Source organism: Ambystoma mexicanum, chromosome 9 (assembly GCF_040938575.1).
Source record: "Ambystoma mexicanum isolate Mex_15411 chromosome 9, UKY_AmexF1_1, whole genome shotgun sequence".
Lineage (NCBI taxonomy): Eukaryota > Metazoa > Chordata > Amphibia > Caudata > Ambystomatidae > Ambystoma > Ambystoma mexicanum.
In genome coordinates this window covers 304,450,267-304,468,687 of record NC_090931.1, presented here as the reverse complement: position 1 = coordinate 304,468,687, position 18,421 = coordinate 304,450,267, and the positions used below count along the sequence as shown (strand labels likewise).

The following is an 18,421-nucleotide window of genomic DNA, read 5'->3' as shown; positions in this document are numbered from 1 at the left end:
TAAGATAGGGCTAGCTGTGACCAAGCAAACCTTCTCCTGCTGGATTATACTCTGCATATCAGAATGCTACAATTTAGCAGGTAAAGATGTTCCTATTGGCTTGCGGGCGCACTCAACTAGGGGTGTGGCCACTTCATTGGCTTTACATAGAGGGATAGCGGTACAGGTCATCTGTGCTGCGGCCCCTTGGTCTGCGCTGCATACTTTTACAAAATATTATTGCCTGCACTTTGCGTCGGGACGAAGGCAAAATTTGTGAAAGCTGTTACACAGTGTTAATGATAAATACATTATTGTTCCCACCTCCTACATCATACTGCTTTGGGAGTGTATCAAAGATGAGGAATACATGGGAGGACACAATCCATTCGAAGAACAAATTACTTACCCCTCGTAATGTTCTTTCGACTGGATGTTCCTCCCACATATTCCTCATCGCCCCTCCCATCCAGCCCCTCAGAAGAATTTCTGTTTATTACACCTACCTCTCTTTTACTGCCTGGTCGTTTTGGCCTCGCCAATGTCTGTGCTTTTGAAGGGAGGGGAAAAAACTAGAACTCAACAGGTGCAGTGCTTACTGTATAGAACATTGGTGACTTTGTGCTCCACAGGCGGACGGAGGCCGTTGTGGGGTATTGAGTCGGCGACGCACAGCGCCGGCTACTGAGCGAGAAACAAATCTGAAGCAACTGACGCCGGAAGGTGGTATCAAAGATGCGGAATACGTGGGAGGAACATCACCGGGGTTAAGTAATTTGCACTTCTACAAGAAGCCAGGTGGCAAAGAAAACTGTTGGCTGGCACCCCATTAAAGGACGTCTGGAAGTCCCAGAGGATGTTCTGCAGATGTAACTGTTTGGACAAAGACAACAGATCTGACATCTTAGTGGCCTAAGCGGTGCTGAAGAATCTCTGTAACTTTTGTGAACCTCTTGTCCCACCGTCTGAATGTTTACTGCTCTCCACTCTTTGTATATTCAATAAGCATGTGAATCTATGTAAGGGCCAATGCTGGAGAAAGTGGCGTTACTCTCCTGTAGGTAGAGCTTGTCTCATTGATATAATTTTAAAGATTCCCATATGACCAATTCAGCCTCCTCAGCGGCTGTTGTTGTTAATATCATGTGAGATGATAGCGCAGGGGTCTGCAACTGTGGCTCTCCAGATGTTTTGGACTACATCTCCCAAGATCCCTCACCATGGACTACGCTGGCTAAGGTTGAAGGGAATCGTAGTCCAAAACATCTGCAGAGCCAAAGGTTGCAGACCTCTGACAGCGATTAAGGTATAAGGAGGTCCTCCGGGCTAATAGTTGTGGGGTTAACACTTTCCTTACTGTCCTTAGAAAAGGGACCCTAATGTAATGAAATAGCTTTTCTTAAATAGGAATATTGTGGACAAAAAAAGACATAAAAAGCACTTTGACAAGTTTGAATACAGAATGGGCATGTGCATTTTCGAAGGATCATTTGTGAACCATGATGCCAATGTGCCATTAATACACACAGTTATTGCGTGCTCTGCATATAAACCATCTGTCCCATGTTTATGGGCTCTTAGTTGAATGGGGCTGGGAGACAGATTCCAGCGAAATTGCTGCAATTGCCCAACTGCTTTGTATCCTGAGATCCTGATACATACTTATTTCCCTTTGTTTCTCTGCTAGATCTAGGATTATTTTCCCAGGTAATCGTTTTGCCAAACTCAGGGGAAGAACTTCAGCTAAATCTCCAAGTACATATTTTAGCCATGGAATAGTAGGGGGTCTTTCTCTTGCAAAAAAATCAATTAGGTCAGGTAAGATATACTTGGCATCAATCGATCTCGCTCAGGCGTTTGATACGATAGAACGTCATCTGAAATTAAAAACCTGGGATTTTCCTGATGACATAAGGGAAACATTAATAGATCTGCACTCCAAAACCATCCTTCAGGGCAGACTGGATAGAAAGGGCTCTATATCGAAGCCCAGTGCAACGTCTAAAGGCTTGAAGCAGGGGTATTCCCTAGCACCTGCTGTATTCAATATCTTTATTTTGGACATGGGCCACGCCTTCGGTGAAACAAGATGCTTCCCTCTGCGAATAGCAGGGGAACCAATCAATCGCCTGTTATATGCAGACAATGCCATTTTACTGGATCCGACAATAGTCGGTCTCCAGAGACAATTGAATGCCCTAGAACATTATCTGGAGGAAAACAGGCCAAACATCAACGTTGTAAAATCAAGCATATTGACTCTAGGCGAGAAAAATCCAACATAAAGAGCTGTATGGTTCCTTAAAGGAAGTAACGTAGAGAAGTTTTGCTGCTCCTATATCTGGGAATGACGATCAACAACAGCATATGTAACGCACAAAGGGAGGTTGCCCTCAGATCAAAGACCCGCAATTTGGCCTCACAGACGCGACTCCTATCAACAACATACTGCAAGTTCTCACTGAAGCCAATAGTAGAATTCTATCGTCTCAGGGCATGTTTTGGCACAGGGTCCTCCTGCTTCCCCGGTGTTTACCCATCAAAATAATAAGGTGTGAACTAGGTCTCGCGTCCTTATACGATATTACAGTATGGAAAAACTTGGCCTTCTGTAGAAAATGGCTCTTGGATGAACCGGAAGGGGGATTGCAAGTATTACATTGAGCACTTCAATCTTCCATAGAACCAACGCTAAAAGCATGGAAACAAATATGCGTGGTAATACTCCAACATCAGGGTTCTTCAGAAGCCTCTTTGAAGCTTTCACCAAGTAAAGTGAAATCCAAGTTATTTGATGAAGACTGGACAGACACCTGTGAACATAAAAGAACCTTTATGGCCTCCCCGATTTAAAGTGTAGAGCTAGAGGAATGTTACCCAAATACCTACAAAGATTCCCTGATCTGCTCAGACATGAATTCATGAGATTTTGCATGAACCTTCTGCCAACAAGGGAGATCACTGATGCAAGGATGAAAATCAAAACATTGAGAAAGGTTGTCTGCAGACTCTGTAACGCGCCAAGTGAAACTTTGCTCCACCTAACATTAATATATCCATCGTTATGTGAACAAAGATCTTGTTGGTTAGGCAATTTTTCGGACACACCTCACTACCTTGTCCACTAATGACCTATGGGCGCTTTTGCTCAGAGGAGAACGAGTTCCTATTACACTTGTTTTGCTCGCATATTTCAAGGAACTATTCTGTTTGTTGGAAAGGAAGGACTAACTGGATACTGGGGAAAAATATACTTATATTGAGACGCGAAAAAGTTCACTTATTGTACTTATTTCATTTTAATTGGATAAGGGGGGGCATAACCCCCTCGTAAGAAATGTAAATTGTCTTTTTATTTAATGTGTTGGTTCAACTGGAATGTAAACAAATTGGATACAGTGTAAGGTTTGATTTACTAAACCAATACTAATAACCAAAAAATGTTTAATAATCACTTAATACATTATTTAAAATAGCTGTAGGGTTCAAGAAAATACTTAATAAAAAAGCAACCAATGGCAGCGTTATTTGATCTGCAGATGGGATAAGCCAAGCTCTGTATGGGAAGAAAATGATAGGGCTGACCTAGGAAAACCCAAAGGTTTCTTTTCTGAAGAGCATCCACCAGCCCCACAACTCCATGCCCTGTAAAACAACAGATTTGACTTTGGGGTTGTAGGCTAAAAAATGAAAATAGCAGGCTGCCTTGTTAAAGCTGTTTGCTAACTTAAATATACCTCCCACATTCTGTGACATTTTGATAGCCTGTTTTTCCACATGCCCACTTTAGTAAGGTCCTGTGTGCATCTCCTGCAGTGGTAGCCATACATTTTAACCTTTTCAATCCATACCCCAGCTGTAAACATTGGTATTACCCAATATGATTGAATTTTACTGATCGAATGGTACATCTGACCAAATTCAGCCAGTACCATTCGATCGATAAAATGTAATCAAATTGGGTAATAAATGTAGAACATGGGGAGCAGGGGTTGCAAGGGTGTCGCCCGCTCCCTATGTTTGGCATTTATGGCCTTGGGGGAGTTGCAGGGGTGTCCACCAATTCCTGAAGATTGCAGACAGGCGCCGAAAAAAAAGAAAAGGGGACCCTGCAGCATCAGATCCGACCCGTGTTGGAGGGACGGAACTGACACTGCAGGATCAAGAGAAGCAGCGGACGAGGAAAAGGTAAAATGGGGGGATGTACTGGGGGGGGTGGAGAGACATAGATTTGCGGAATTCCAAGAACATTTAGGTTTAAGAATAGTTAAACCTAAATGTTCTTGGAATTTGTATTGCAGTCAATTAAAATGTGTAGATATGTTGGTGCTCTAGACAGTAGGGCACTATCATCTGCATAAGAGAGAACTGGAATTTTAAAACTAGATAAATGTGGAACCTTTACAGAATTACGCAGGAACTGATTAAGGAAGTTTATGAAGAGGTTAAAAAGATGGGGTTCAAAGTCGCATGCTTGGCAAACCATTTCAAAATTGATATGGGTGCTGCAATTCCTCCCTTCTTGAGGAGTTGAATCACCACTGTGGTGGTTTCATGAATCATCAATAATGTTTGAAATAAGTCTAGACATAGCCCCATGCCTCGTACTGAAAGCTTGTGGCAGTCTACAGAATCAAAAGCAGTCGCCAAATCCATGAAGTTTACTAAAGATTCTCTTCATCTGAGAAAGAGATTTGCCGCAGACTAAAATAAGTTACAAGACCTGTCCACCTACACCTATGTTGGATACAAAGCCCAACTTTGCGGGTGCCCTTACACTATGCTAAGTAGACCAAGCCTGTAAGCATTCCAGTATGACTTTGCCAAAAGCTTTATGGTATTACCTAGAAGAGAGATGGGCCTCTAGCAAGCTGGGTCCATTTTATCACCCCAAATAATTCCTGCTTTTCAAATCAGCGAATATTGCCCCTTTGTTACCATTACACAAAAAAACTCTACACAGCAAGAGGGCTCAGATCTCTTTATATTAATCTATAAAAAAAATACCATTGCAAAGAACTATACCTACAGGTAAGGAACTTATATTTACTTGTGCGCTGGTCCATACATCAACTCCACTTTCACAGCTAATGACCTAGCTGAATACTTTGTTGCAAGAATTTCCAAAATTAGAGGCTCTCTCCTAGCCTTCCTCAAACTCCCTCCTCCTACATTTTACACTCCATCTACTCTACCATCATCCTCTGCCTCTATATACCACTTTAATCAAACTAATACTGACAACATCCCTCTTGTGCCCCATTAGACCCTCTTGCTCCTCAGCTAGTCAAACCTATTGTCCCTTTAGTGGCCTCTCACCTAGCTGAACTCTTCAACTTGCCCTTCGACTTTGCTTGCTTTCTCCTCTGTTTTCAAAACTGCCACGGTCATCCCTCTTCTAAAAAAGAGAGGGGCTGACCCCAACCTACTGGCTAAATTTTTGCGCTGTCTCTCTCCTTCCGCACTACTCTAAAGTGCTTCAAAGGGTTGTGTTTAACCGTCTTGCCAATTTCTTAGACATCCACAAGATTTGAGACCCCCTGGTTTCCCCTCCTGTCAGTCCACAGAAACTGTTCTCATGAATGTGTCCAACTGATCTTCTATCCTAATTCTCTTTGACATGTCTGCTACCTTTGACACTGTCAATCCCTCTGATCTCCTTAATACGCTCTCCTTGGGATTCGTGATCAAGCCCTTGACAGGATTGAATCCTACCTTGCACCTCGCCAATTCTTGCTCTCCTGCGCAACAGCACCTCTCAACTCCTCTAACTGTTGGTGTTCCACTGGCACTGTGTTGGGTTTACTCCTCTTTACACTCTAACCACTGCTCTTGGGTCACTAATCTCCTCCTTTGGGTCCTCGTACCAACTCTTCGTGGACGGTACCCATATCTTCTCTTTTCTCAAACTCTCCTCTGATCTCTCTTTCAAAATGTAAAACTGTTTCTCTACAATTAAATGATTTTTTTAAACCAATTTATTAAATTTTAACACATTATAACTACAAAACATAGCTTAACAAATCTCAAATATCTGCAAAACAATAACGGCAAGTTTAAGTTAAGAATAGAGAGAAAAGAAAAGAAAAAAATAAATTATTAATAAATAAACCCCAATGTTATATGGCTTCTCACTCTCTAATGTTAGACTAATAAAACAGAGGCGCTCTTCTTTCCTGCCGAAAGCTCTGTCATCTCTTCCTCTGCCTATCCAGTTCCCACCTGACCCTCTCCCCTACTCTTCTTTAGCTAGAAACCTCAGCATCCTCTAGGACCCTCCTCACACCTCTCGCATCTTCTCTACTTTCATCTCCAAAAGTGGAACAGCAGCTCACCTCAACCTCCTAAATATTAAGAAAATCAGGCACCCTCTTCCTTTCAACACCACAAGCATCTCTTAACCACTCTTCTTTTCTCTAAACTGGACAACTGTGCCTGCATCCTCTATGGTCTCCCCTATTATGCTTTCTGTCCTCTTGACAAGATCATTAATTTCGCAATAAGGACTCTTTTAACTTCCTCACTTCTACCTACTTCCTCATACCGTCACCAGACTGGATGGCTGACAATATGTAATAGGGACGAATCCTCTCAAGTAAGTTCCTTATATATGTCTTTATTGTCTCCAGAGAAAAGTTGCATAGGAGAAAGACACCGGCTTCTCCCACCCGGCAGGCACTCACCAACTGACAAGTTCAGAACACACGCACGTTACTGCATACACACGAATACATTCCAACCTGAACATAGTGACGTGCATTCCATTTGTCAATACAGGATACAACACAATACAAAGCAGGGCCACATTTAAATGTCTTCTCCTGGTTCACAAGTCTATCCACAATAAGGCACAACTATATCTATCCTCCTCTATCCAACTCTACAAGCCTTCTCGTAATCTCTGCTCTGCTTCCTCAACTACCTTTGTGGCTCCTCTCCCTCCTTGTACTTCCTCTTGCTTTCGCTCCTTCTGTCTTCTTGCTCCACTTGCATGGAATGTAAGGTGAGCCACTTGCTCTAGCTTAACTTATAATGCCCTTGTTCTTTGACATGCATTATGAAATGAATGTTAATATGCATTTTTATATATACTACTATGCTTGTCCAGTTCTTTCAAATAAGTCATCTAAACACTGGTTAATTTCAGGTTTTTATTTGCCAAATGTACACACATTCACTTATTGGGCATTGAAGATGTAACATTAACATATTTGTAAAAACAAAACCAAGACTGACTAATGTAAATAACTGTACCTCTTGTCTTATGGGATTTCTATTCTACTGTTTTACAGTGTCTGAAAGCTGAGGATATAGCCAGTTCGGTGATATACGTACTCGGTGCACCCCCTCATGTTCAGGCAAGTATCAGTTCTAGCAAATGCAAAACTTTTGGTCACTATTTATAGGGAAGATTCCAATGCATGTTTCTACTGGTACTGTTGTGAGAGGGCCATGTGTGGAAACGTAAGGGGGTCGACAAGGATTGAGGTCTGAAGGCAACACTGACCGGTCCCTCAAAGAAATGTGCCTTCCAAATTTCTGGAGAGAGAGTCTAGGGTTGAATTTTTGGATCCTAAGCAGCAACAGGCGAGACAGCCAATTCCCCATAAATCTGGCTCGCAATCGGCTGGCGCAGGAAGCAGCCATGGCCCTCCGGCCTGACCCTAACACAGAGGTCCTGGGGAGGGGATAATCCAAAGGTTTAGGAAGCACATCACACCAAGGAATAAGGACGAAGGAAGCACACTTTCATGGATAGAAGATGGAACCAAGGTGCAACGGCTAACTCCAGTTCAGGAACCCAACAGGAAACTGATCTTTGTATCAGAGATCTTATTACCCCAATGAACTAATCCACAACTCTATAAAAGGATGCAGGAACTTTCTCACTGAGAACGGTTTGACTGGTTTTATGTAGTCATTCTAGCAAAATAGGTGTTGCAGCCAGTGGAGGAGATTCAGAAATGCAGTACCACCAGAGGTACCCATTCCTAAATGGGTGAATAGTGAGGGGGCAAGTAGGAGAAGTATAAAAGCAGAGACTGAGTTGACCAAGTCAAAAGGGTAAGGTAGAAAAAGGCAAGCAGGAGAAGTGGCATATTAGAACCAGAATTAGCTTATCGAAAAGGATCAAATATTTAATAAGGAAAGCAGCAACACAGAACCTCTTCTGGCTAAGCCAAGAAAGCCAATCTGAATCGGGGAGTGAGAGAGGAACCTGGCTATGCCTGTGTAGCAAAAGCTTAGGAGAAGTGCGGTTGAAGGGATGGGCTGTACAGTGAAGCTTGTAGACTTAATTACAAACTGGCAGGGGCTGCATCCTAAAAACATTGTTGCAGCAAGAGAAGTAAGGTGGGCGATTTTAGTCCATATCCTTCTGGGGGTAGCAAGTACAAAATCAAATGAATTGCTAACTTGGAGGAAACTATGGTAGTGGGGAGCAAATCCTGCCCTCATGTACCCTGAAAGGGGGGAGCATACCTTTTTGTGAAAGCCAAGAAGGCCCCCATAGGACTAAAGGGAACATTGTGCGGTTGAAGGGATGGGCTGTACAGTGAAGCTTGTAGACTTAATTACAAACTGGCAGGGGCTGCATCCTAAAAACATTGTTGCAGCAAGAGAAGTAAGGTGGGCGATTTTAGTCCATATCCTTCTGGGGGTAGCAAGTACAAAATCAAATGAATTGCTAACTTGGAGGAAACTATGGTAGTGGGGAGCAAATCCTACCCTCATGTACCCTGAAAGGGGGAGCATACCTTTTTGTGAAAGCCAAGAAAGCCCCCATAGGACTAAAGGGAACATTGCAGATAATACCCAGGTAAAGCAGCAGAGAGACCATAGGGTCAAAGGGGTTGGATACAGGGCTTACCTTGACAGTAGTTTAAAGGAGATATCACCTTTTGGAAGCCCATCAAGGCAACACCCAAAGAACAACGAAGGAGAAGGAAGAGGAGTGTTGTGGAAGTATAAACATTACTGAGACTGTTAGTAATTTGATGGACACTGTCCTGGATTCGGATGTCCCAGGAGATTGGGATTTAGATTAGGCAAATTGACTTTGCACACAAGAATCTAGGTCCTTTAGAATATATTAACCTAGGTTTAATTTCATCCCATAACGATAAATATGTTGATTTAGGATTGTCCCAATTCTATTTAATACATCCATTAGATCCAACAGATGGGGGTTCTCCTGCTTCCACCCTTACCCTGAGGCTTTTGAATGTGGACTACAATCCTCGGGATCGTCAAGTCTGGGAGACCAAGTTAATGTAGGACTGGCTGATACAAAGTATTGTTAATACCTATGCTTGGCCAAGGGTGTCACTAGGATAGGGCCTTGGGGTTTAAGAGAAACTTTAATGTCAACCTAGGATATATCATTTTAATTAGAGTTATCCTTTTGATTGAATCCTACTGCTTACGCCGCATAGTTTGCTTCTGAATAAACATGATTAAACTGCATTGCTGTGTCTTTAAGTGTTCTTTTCCTCCCACTTTCGCACTGTCAAATCCAGGATTCAGCTGGCTTTTAACAACAATTAAAGCTTTTCTTGTAAAACCTTCATCTTAAGCATGCTTTTGAGTTACAAATTGCAAGTTGGGGAAGGGTCATTATCCCAAGTGATAATGAACCCTCCCGATGTCTATAAGGCTATTAGGAGATGGTGGTAGTAGCAATACGTGTTTTGGCGTTTTGATGGTGAAGTAAAAAAGTTACTTCAATAAAAAACTCAGTTAGCAAATGAAATGTTTTATTTTGTAGCATTTAAATGCAGCCTTGTCTTCATGAGTTAAACCTTTTTAATTGCAAACTTGGTTGGACTGGAGTGTGTTTAACCGTAGCATGCATTAAGTGCCCTGCAATGTTTATAAGAGAATGAAAGCCTATTTCCATGTTTTGGCTTTCTCGTTGGTGTGTTAAATAGGATCTTGCCATGAAAAGGCTCCTACCAGAAAGGAAGTTTTTTGTTGAAAGAAACCTTGCATGGAAATTGCATTTTTGTTTCCCTGCCTGCTTTTAAAGTCAGAATGTTTAGAATACAGTCAGTACCAATAGATATTTACTATGCTCTGAAGATTCTGATTGGATGAGAGGAGGTCAATAATAATCTCCGTGTGCTAATATACTATATTGGTCCATTCAGGATTTTTTTATTAAATGCAGGTTTACTATTTAATGGAACATTGGTGTGTGGAACACATTTATATTGAGATGGTGATAACGAACTTGATTGTTCTTTTCTTGATATTAGTTGTTCAGGTCACAGCACAAGGGGATGTCATTGAGATTATTATATAGTTAAAGATATTAGTATTGTTACAAGTTTTATTATGTGTTCATGCAAAAGGGGGGAATTCCCCATTACTAAAGGGAGCTGGGAATAATGCTATACACAACAACGAATTTCTCCCTCTGAAATATTTATCTGCTTCCTTTTTGTCATGCAGTTCTCGGAGTCTAAGAAAGCTGCAATTCATCTCATTAATTTAAATAATGATTCAATCTTGAAAACTGACAAACACATAAACACAAAAAGCTAAATGTAACATAAATATTTACAATTTTTCATTAGACTTCTTGGTGCTATTCAGAAATTACCCTAGACATAACCTACACATAGTTGCTAATAAAAAAACCAGGAAGAACTGAAGCAGATGGTTGGAAGAGAGGAGGGTGCCTTGGCTGTAGCAGTAAACTGGTTAGTGTTTGTTTAGTGGGGCAAAGGGAGGCGCAGTGTAGAACCTGGAGGGTGTGGGGGGATAGACGGGTTTTGGGAGACTAGTATGAACAGCTGCCATATTGCTCTAAATGCAGGCATTTACATATAGGTACATCCCACTTAGTCTTACAATACAACAGATAGGTGGTTGGCTCTTAACAGGTAAGTTTGGACGGGGGTAAGGTAGCTGGACCTTGAGAGGCAGAGGAGATGGTGGTGCACCTTTCTCAACTGTCCTAGGATATCACAGGAATGCAATTGAACATCCATCTGTTTCCTGGTCCAGCAGGACCCGTTGCTCCTTAATGATAGGATTTGAACGTTTCCTGACATTGTTGACCTAGCCACAAGGAAGGTGCCCTCGATACAACTACTGTGAATGTCCTACACAATGAGAAAAATATGGGCTTGACATTTTTATGTAATTCAATGCTTGGAACCCATATAGAGGATGTAAGTTTGGCAAGGAAATCAAACTTTAAGATAGGCATCTGAATGTTCATTTTTCCACAGACCTTGTCTACAAGTAATCAAGCCCCATACAACACTTGTGTATAGGCGCGTTATAAATGCCATATCATATCATAATAGCATCATCATCATCATCCAGCTAGACTGCAGCAACATCAGTGGCCCATGTTCTGAATGTGTTGGTAAAGTGTCATCTTCACTGGCATCCACATTTAATAAGAGATATTGGGTCTCATTCTGAGTTTGGTGGTAGTTTGGAGGAATTACTGCCGAACTAACACCAAACAGAAGTACCGTTATCGCCACTTGGGCCTGTGGGTTTACTACTGGATTACAAGTGACGGTAGGCAGTCTAAATTGCAATTTGTATGATTCCATAGGACTTTGGGGATTTCGGCTGAATTGCTCTGAGCGGTAATTCAGCAAGCAGTAATTTGATGATGTTGCTGATTTTTCTGCGGGAAAGTGAAGGATTTACCTGCAGCATTTTGATGGAGGTAAATCCCCCACTTCATGGCCAGGCGCAGTTTGGCGGTGCGGTAAAAGTGATGGTAACAGAATTACTGCCACTTTTTTACTGCACTGCCAAACTCGGAAGGAACCCCCTTATCCCCAAAACTCAGTGGCTCTCCAACCTCATTGAACGTTATTATAGTGGGGGAAAGCATTACAGATTTTTTCCAATTATTTATTTTTGAGGTAACTGTAGAAGAATGAAATGCTTCTCACCATAGGTACTGTTCAACATATGGAGTAACTACTATAGATGTTATGTAACCTTGCTAATGTTGATTCTCTGAAAATATGTTAAGCTTTTATTGTGAAAATATATTTTTAGGAGGATAATAGAAAAAGGCAATACATTTTAGTTTTTTTCTTGCTTGGTGGTTGAATTGTTGAAGAACCGTGAGTGGTTTAATAGCATATCAGAAACAAAGCATAACCAAAATAAACCCACAAGTAGCAGTAACAAGCCTTTCGAGACAGAATGGGTAGAGTGCTTTTTGTTTCATCCCAAATAATAGCTAGGCTATAGTGCTTTAGCAATTATTTGTTCCTGCTTTTGCTCCATCAACCACCTTTGTAGTTGTCAATGATTTGAGAAATGGTATCCAGAGTTCCATGAAGATCGTTTATGGTCATTTAGCCAATATGTCTCCGTTCATATGTGGCCAACTTTAAAGTTATTCTCCATCAATTGTGCGTAATGTGGGACACTTATTTGTTACCACGTGTGTAAGATACAAGGTTTTGCTGACATTATTCAAAATACTAAACATCTATATGTATGTTTCTGAGAAATCGTGTAAAATGACTTCTTGGAGGAGCTTGGGAATTTCATTCCACTCACATCTACTATTTTTTCGTGCACACTTCAATACTCTTGCTCCTTCCATACCCTTGTAAATTAGGGCACAGCCTCTTAGAATGCATTGTATCGTTTTATGGCTTGGAGCACCTCCTGCACTTGGCATCCGTGCTTAGTTATTGACTATTATTATGTAGTTTAAATTGCATAAACTTCAAAGAAGGTTCTTTTAAACGTGTCTTATGATTTATAGAGGGCTCATGCCCATTTCTTCTCTTAACAGATTGATGTAAATGGCTTCCCGACGTGGTCTTGCTCTGTTCCCTGATCGATTTCGCGTACGTTTGATCTTTTGCATCTTTTTCAAAGGCATCAGTCCCATCTGCTTTCCTCGGCCAGTTGCTGAACTTCGGCGTTCTAATTTCATTTATCCCCATCAAGTTTAGCAAAAGGGTTTTATCTTCAGTTACTCCACATTTTAAGATTTTTTTGCCTAAAAATGCCCTTTTAAGTCTTTCCAACGTTATGGTTCAACTTGTTCTGTTAAAGGGCCTCGTTATGGGTGCACGATGTTAATGGTAAAAGCATGATATTTAAACCTCTTATTTTATACTAACACCTGAAGAGCATGTGATATTAATTAATGGCAGGCACGTGAATTACTATGTGCATAAATAAACCATAATTACCTTATGCAATACTTTGTTTACTCCGTGCAGGAAATATTTCTTATGATACCAGCTCATGATTGGGTGTTATTTTTTTTTAAAAAAACAGTGGCATTTAAAATACCACCTGTGTTCGCCTATTAATGTATCCTTTAATGCGTTTTTGTCTCATTAGTACTAGTCCGAAGGAGTGGAATGTGGGCCCGTGCTTGACGTGGAGCGATAACGATTGAAAACATTTACTGGCTGTGTGCGTGTGGGCTACCAAGCAGGGCCTTCTCTGCACATGTTCGCCACCCCAACCACCAGCCCTTCTCTCCATGAGGTCAGCGAACGCGGTTTTGCTGCAGCTCTGGACTAAGTTGCTCTGCAAGCAATGTGTCCTCGCTACTTATAACAAGAGAATACGTTTTTTAACTATGCAAGTCCTGCAGTATACCCGAATGCAGCAGGCACATGTCACTCTAATCATGCCCTCTGTGTGGACTAATTTAGCCTGTGTAAGAGTGGAGGGCTTCTGCGATGGACGAATACCTCGATAACTGTCAAGTATCCCTCCCCGGTTCAGCTCCCTCTTTCTTCTCCCTCTATAGTTTTAGATGGGATTCCTGTAACCACGGAAGGAGGGCTGAGTGGGCAGATGCCACTTGTTCCATATGACTCGGTAGCTGCTGCCAGATGCCACTTTTTCCATGAGACTCGGTAGCTACTGCCAATTTAAGGGAAGTGAGAAATAGGGGTTCATCTTTTCCCTTAAATTGGCAGTAGCTACAGAGTACCCAGCTTTAACGGAAGCAAACGCACTGTGTTATGGTGTTGGGGAGAGCCTGAGTATCCTGCTCCAATGTGGTGTCTTCTGCCCATGTTTGTTTATTTATTTGTAGTGCGCGCCAGACCCTGGGGCATCAGGGCGCAAGACATAATACGTTCAGCTTAGTTACATAGGTACATGAGATACATGAAGGATCATATAGGACAGCATAATTTACATGAACGACTAAATACAGAGTAATAGGAATTAATATACAGAGTAAGTGTCCAATGAGGACTAATACACAGAAAACAAATCAATATACAGGAAAATGTCCAGTGAGGAAGAGTATTAACCGTCAAGTACATAGTTGGCAAAATACTAGGGTGGCATCTGCGTGGTAGAGGCAGCTGTGGTATGGCTATAGCATGGCAATTTACTTGTCGTTTTCTTTCAGCCAGTCAGTCATGTTCGGTCCAAATTTGGCAAAGGTTTGATATTCTCTTAGGCAAGGAGGCAGGGAGTTCCACAGTTGAGCTGCCTTGACTGGGAAGCTAGATCCCCCGATAGTGGATAGTTTAAAGCGTGGTACTAGGAGGCAGTTGAAGTTGGCTGATCTAGTCGGTCTGTGGGATGTTTTTCTGATGATCTTATCAGTTAAATAAGGCAATGCTTTATTATTTAGACATTTATGGGTAAGGGTGGCAAATTTGAGTCGAGTTTTGTCGAAAGTAGATAGCCATTTGTATTTTCTCCTGGTAGAGGAGATGTGTTCCTTTCTATTTATCTTAAGTGCTGCTCTCAAAGCATTATTCTGGAGTACCTGTATTGTTTGGATGATGTATTTACTCGCACCAATGTACAGGGCATTACAATGATCCAATTTAGAAAGTATGAGGGCTCTGGAGAGAATTAGACAGCTGTTTGTGGAGAGAAAATGTTTACTTGCTCTGATTAATTTACACGTATATGCACGTATGTATACGGGCTACTTCCCTTAAAGTAGTCCGGCCTGAGTTGGCGCCATGTGACTGTCCCCTGCCCTGAGAATGGGACTAAGTGGTGGTGACCAGGAGATCTTCCTAATGCCACCATCATCTGCCACCTTAAGGAGGCATCCCACTAGATGTACCCGTAACGAAATAGGGGACTTTGTCACACTGTCCATTGGTATCCACTACAGAGCATTGTTGTACCTCTTTAGCAAGTCTATTTCTATACACATAACATTGTTGTGAGATGAAATCTGCACAATAAACCTCTGTTTCTTCCATCATCCTTATTCCCAGAAACAAACACTTTTTTGACAACTTCTGTCGATTAAACAGGACTCTGTATAGTGCTGCTGTAAAGAGGGTGGGAGATTTAGTTTAGCTATTTCTCAAACCACATCTGTCCAATTTAGCAAAGGTTGTTTGATATACTTTTGTAAAACAAACCTATTTGTTGCTTCCAGCTGCATAAAATGTATTATTTTGCTTTCTGCAAAAGAGCTATGAGATGTTAAATACCAAAAATAAAACATTAAGAGAAACCAGACTCCAGTTGCTTGGGGTTCAGTGGCTAAAGGTAGAGAATGTCTCCAAGAATTGGATTTCCTGAGGCTTTGTGACTTTCATTGCAATTTGATACCATACTGGCAAACGCCCTTAGTGGGTAGACCCACCTCTTCAGGAAAAAGGCCCCCCAGCCTTCTTGCTGGCACTTTTCCACTTACTGAGATCAGCAGAAGCTTGTGCATGGTGGGAAGGCTGTGCACACGTCCATGCTGCAGAAATTAATGGAGGAAGAGGAATAGGTTCCTTTAGAAAGTTAAACATAATAAATTCCTAACTGCAAGAATCGTTTTTTCTTTTAATATGGTAAACGACCTTTGCATGCCAGGTAGCAATGATATTATTATTATCCAGCATTGGATCTTTCATGGATTCACATGCTGTGAATATTTCCCGTCGTCAGGCTGGGAAACCTTGGTAACTTTAACATAGTGTTTTCCTATGGAACACTTCGACACTATTGTGTCCTATTGATGTACTTTTTGGGTGCTTTAGGGCACGCCAATAGGACGTTCACTATAAATAGCACAGCCCCTGCGGCTTCCCTTCAGATTTCACATGTCTCCACTTGAAGACACACGAGGTGATGAAGACATCACCTCGGGTTTCTTCGTGTTTACAGGAGCTTTGTTGTGTTGGCCAGTATGTCATCTGTGGCCCAGAAATAAATCTCTCTTTCGGCCGTGTGCTGCCTGCGGCCTTAAGAAGGTATTCGAAGGAGATGGCCATGTGTACTGTCTCTACCCACATCACTCGGCGGATGCCTGCAAGATATGCCTGGGGTTTTCGCAGAAGACTTTGAAGGACTGTAACCGGCGGCTCATATCTTGGCTAAACGAGGGCACCTACCCGGCTTCGGAGGTGGGTTCGGCCCAGGGGAGCCAGTCTTCAGGGAGAGCCGAGAGGGCCTCTGAGCACCGCCGAGCGGCATCGGCGGAGCCCCCTGTTAAAAAGCCACGGACGGAGTTGCCTATGTCGGAAGTAGGGAGAGGTAGCAAGTCATCTACGTCCAGGTCGCATCATTCGAAAGGGGCGAGTGGTTTCTTGCTTTCCAAGGCAGATCGGCCTGACAAGTCCAAGGGGTCTGGTGCTAGGCCCGAGAAGTCAAAGGTGTCGTACAAAGCACAGGCGAAGCGGAAGCAGTCTTTCTCGAAGCGCTTGTCATCCAGAGATCATCATAAGTCTTCGTCATGCCGAGAGTCTTCAAACCACTGTTCCGGTTCGTCTTCCAAGAAAGCCGGGTCGCCGGTGAAGGGTAAGACCGTGGAAGACGTAGTTCCGATGACCAGTTTGTCGACGGATAATCCCACGCTGACGGTGGCAGTGCAGTCTGCGTTTCCGTCGTTGATGGTGGTGTCATCGGTGCCGTCCATGACACTGACACAGTGGGCCGCTGCTGTTGTCGACGCAGATGGGGGTGGAGGGCTTGTTGCCGACGGGTGGGCCGTGTCAGTCCATCGGCTATGGGCCTATGCTTCCTGTGGACATTTTGCAACAAGATCCTGCTGCATATTCTGTTTCCTTTGGGATGGAAGAGGAACTGGAGCCGCTTTTTGATCCATCGGCTCTGGCTCTGCAGAGTGCGAGGACGTCGAGTGGGGTGGGGGCTGGGCCGCCTCTTTACCTGTTGGCTAATCAGCAATCTCTGCCGTCTTTACAAGTATTGAATAAGCTCCAGTCTCTGCTGGGGCAACTGGACGTATGGCTGCCCCCGCCTCCAAGTCCGGCGGTGGTCGGCAGTTTGCCTGGTGAGGCCCATAGGAAGTCACCTATGGCGCGGTTTCCATTGCCGTTGCTGATGGCGTTAGGCCATCCACAGTCATTCTGAGGAGGGGGAATTACCCAAGTCCGACCTAGAGTGCTCCGCGTGACACCCTGTCCACGGTATCTTTTTCGCCAAAGAGGGACGATGCCTGGGACACAGACCCTGAGGTAGAGCAGCCCAGTAGTCCGGCACAACCATCTCCACCGGATGATACTGGGGCATTCCACACCATGATGGCAAAAGGGTGTCAGGAGTTTGGGCTGGGACCTGAAGAGGAACGTATGGATTGCTTTCTCTTCAACCATATGAATAAGCGATAGAAGGCGGTCTTTTCGGTGCCAATTCTCGACCACATGTGGCAGGCGGGATTGCGCACGATGCGCCATCCGTTTTCTGAGCCTGCAGTAAAAGGTTGACTGGAAAAGAAATTCAAGGCGCCCGAGTCTACCACTAGATGTCTCGTGTTGCAGCCCGCACCCGAGCCGGTGGTGTCGGCGGCAGCCAGCCGTAAGGCCCAAAGCCAACACAAATGTGTTGCGCCCCTGGACAGTGAGGCCAGGAAACAAGACGCGTTTGGGAAGAAGGTCCTGACGGTAGGGGCTACCACTGTGAAGGCTGCAAATTCGTTGGCAATTATGGCCAGATATGATAGGGAAATGTGGCACCGGATGGCCCCGATTCTTGACCATCTTCCAGAGCAACACCGTAAGGAGGCAATGCTGTTGGTGCGTGAGGGGGCGGGGGTGGCCTCCAACCACATCATCAATATTGCAGTGGACCTTGCAAAGTCGAGGTTTAAGCAAATTAATAATAGGGTGGTGCTCCGACAGCAGGCCTGGTTGATGTTTACAGATTTTAATCCGGAAGTCCAGTATAAGGTCATTGATATGCCCTGTGAGGGTGAACACTTGTTCAGCGAGAAGATTGATGAGGCCCTGAAAGGTATGAAAGAGGATACTGAGACTGCAAAGTCTTTGGGTTCCCTGCATGGGGGTCACCCTTTTTGCTCTTTTCGAGCTATTTGTGGAGCCTCGGGCAATGCCAGGTTTGCCTCCTCCAGAGATCGGAATAACGGGTGCTCTAGCTACTCGTCTCAAGGCTATCGGCTATCAGTCCAGTCAGCTCAGAAGAGCAGTGACTTTCAAGCTCAGCAAAAGAAAGGTTCACAGGCCTTGGCTGCTAAAAGAAGGCGGTCGAA

General features: G+C 43.3%; 1 protein-coding gene across 1 annotated transcript in view; it reads left to right on the top strand.

Annotated features, from left to right (window-relative positions):
• DHRS11 (dehydrogenase/reductase 11) overlaps positions 1-18,421 on the top strand; it is a 568,551-nt gene that overhangs the window by 534,793 nt on the left and 15,337 nt on the right. The window contains exon 6 of the mRNA XM_069614696.1: positions 7,272-7,337. Coding sequence (XP_069470797.1) covers positions 7,272-7,337 — 66 coding nt within the window. The remainder of the gene's footprint in view (positions 1-7,271; positions 7,338-18,421) is intronic.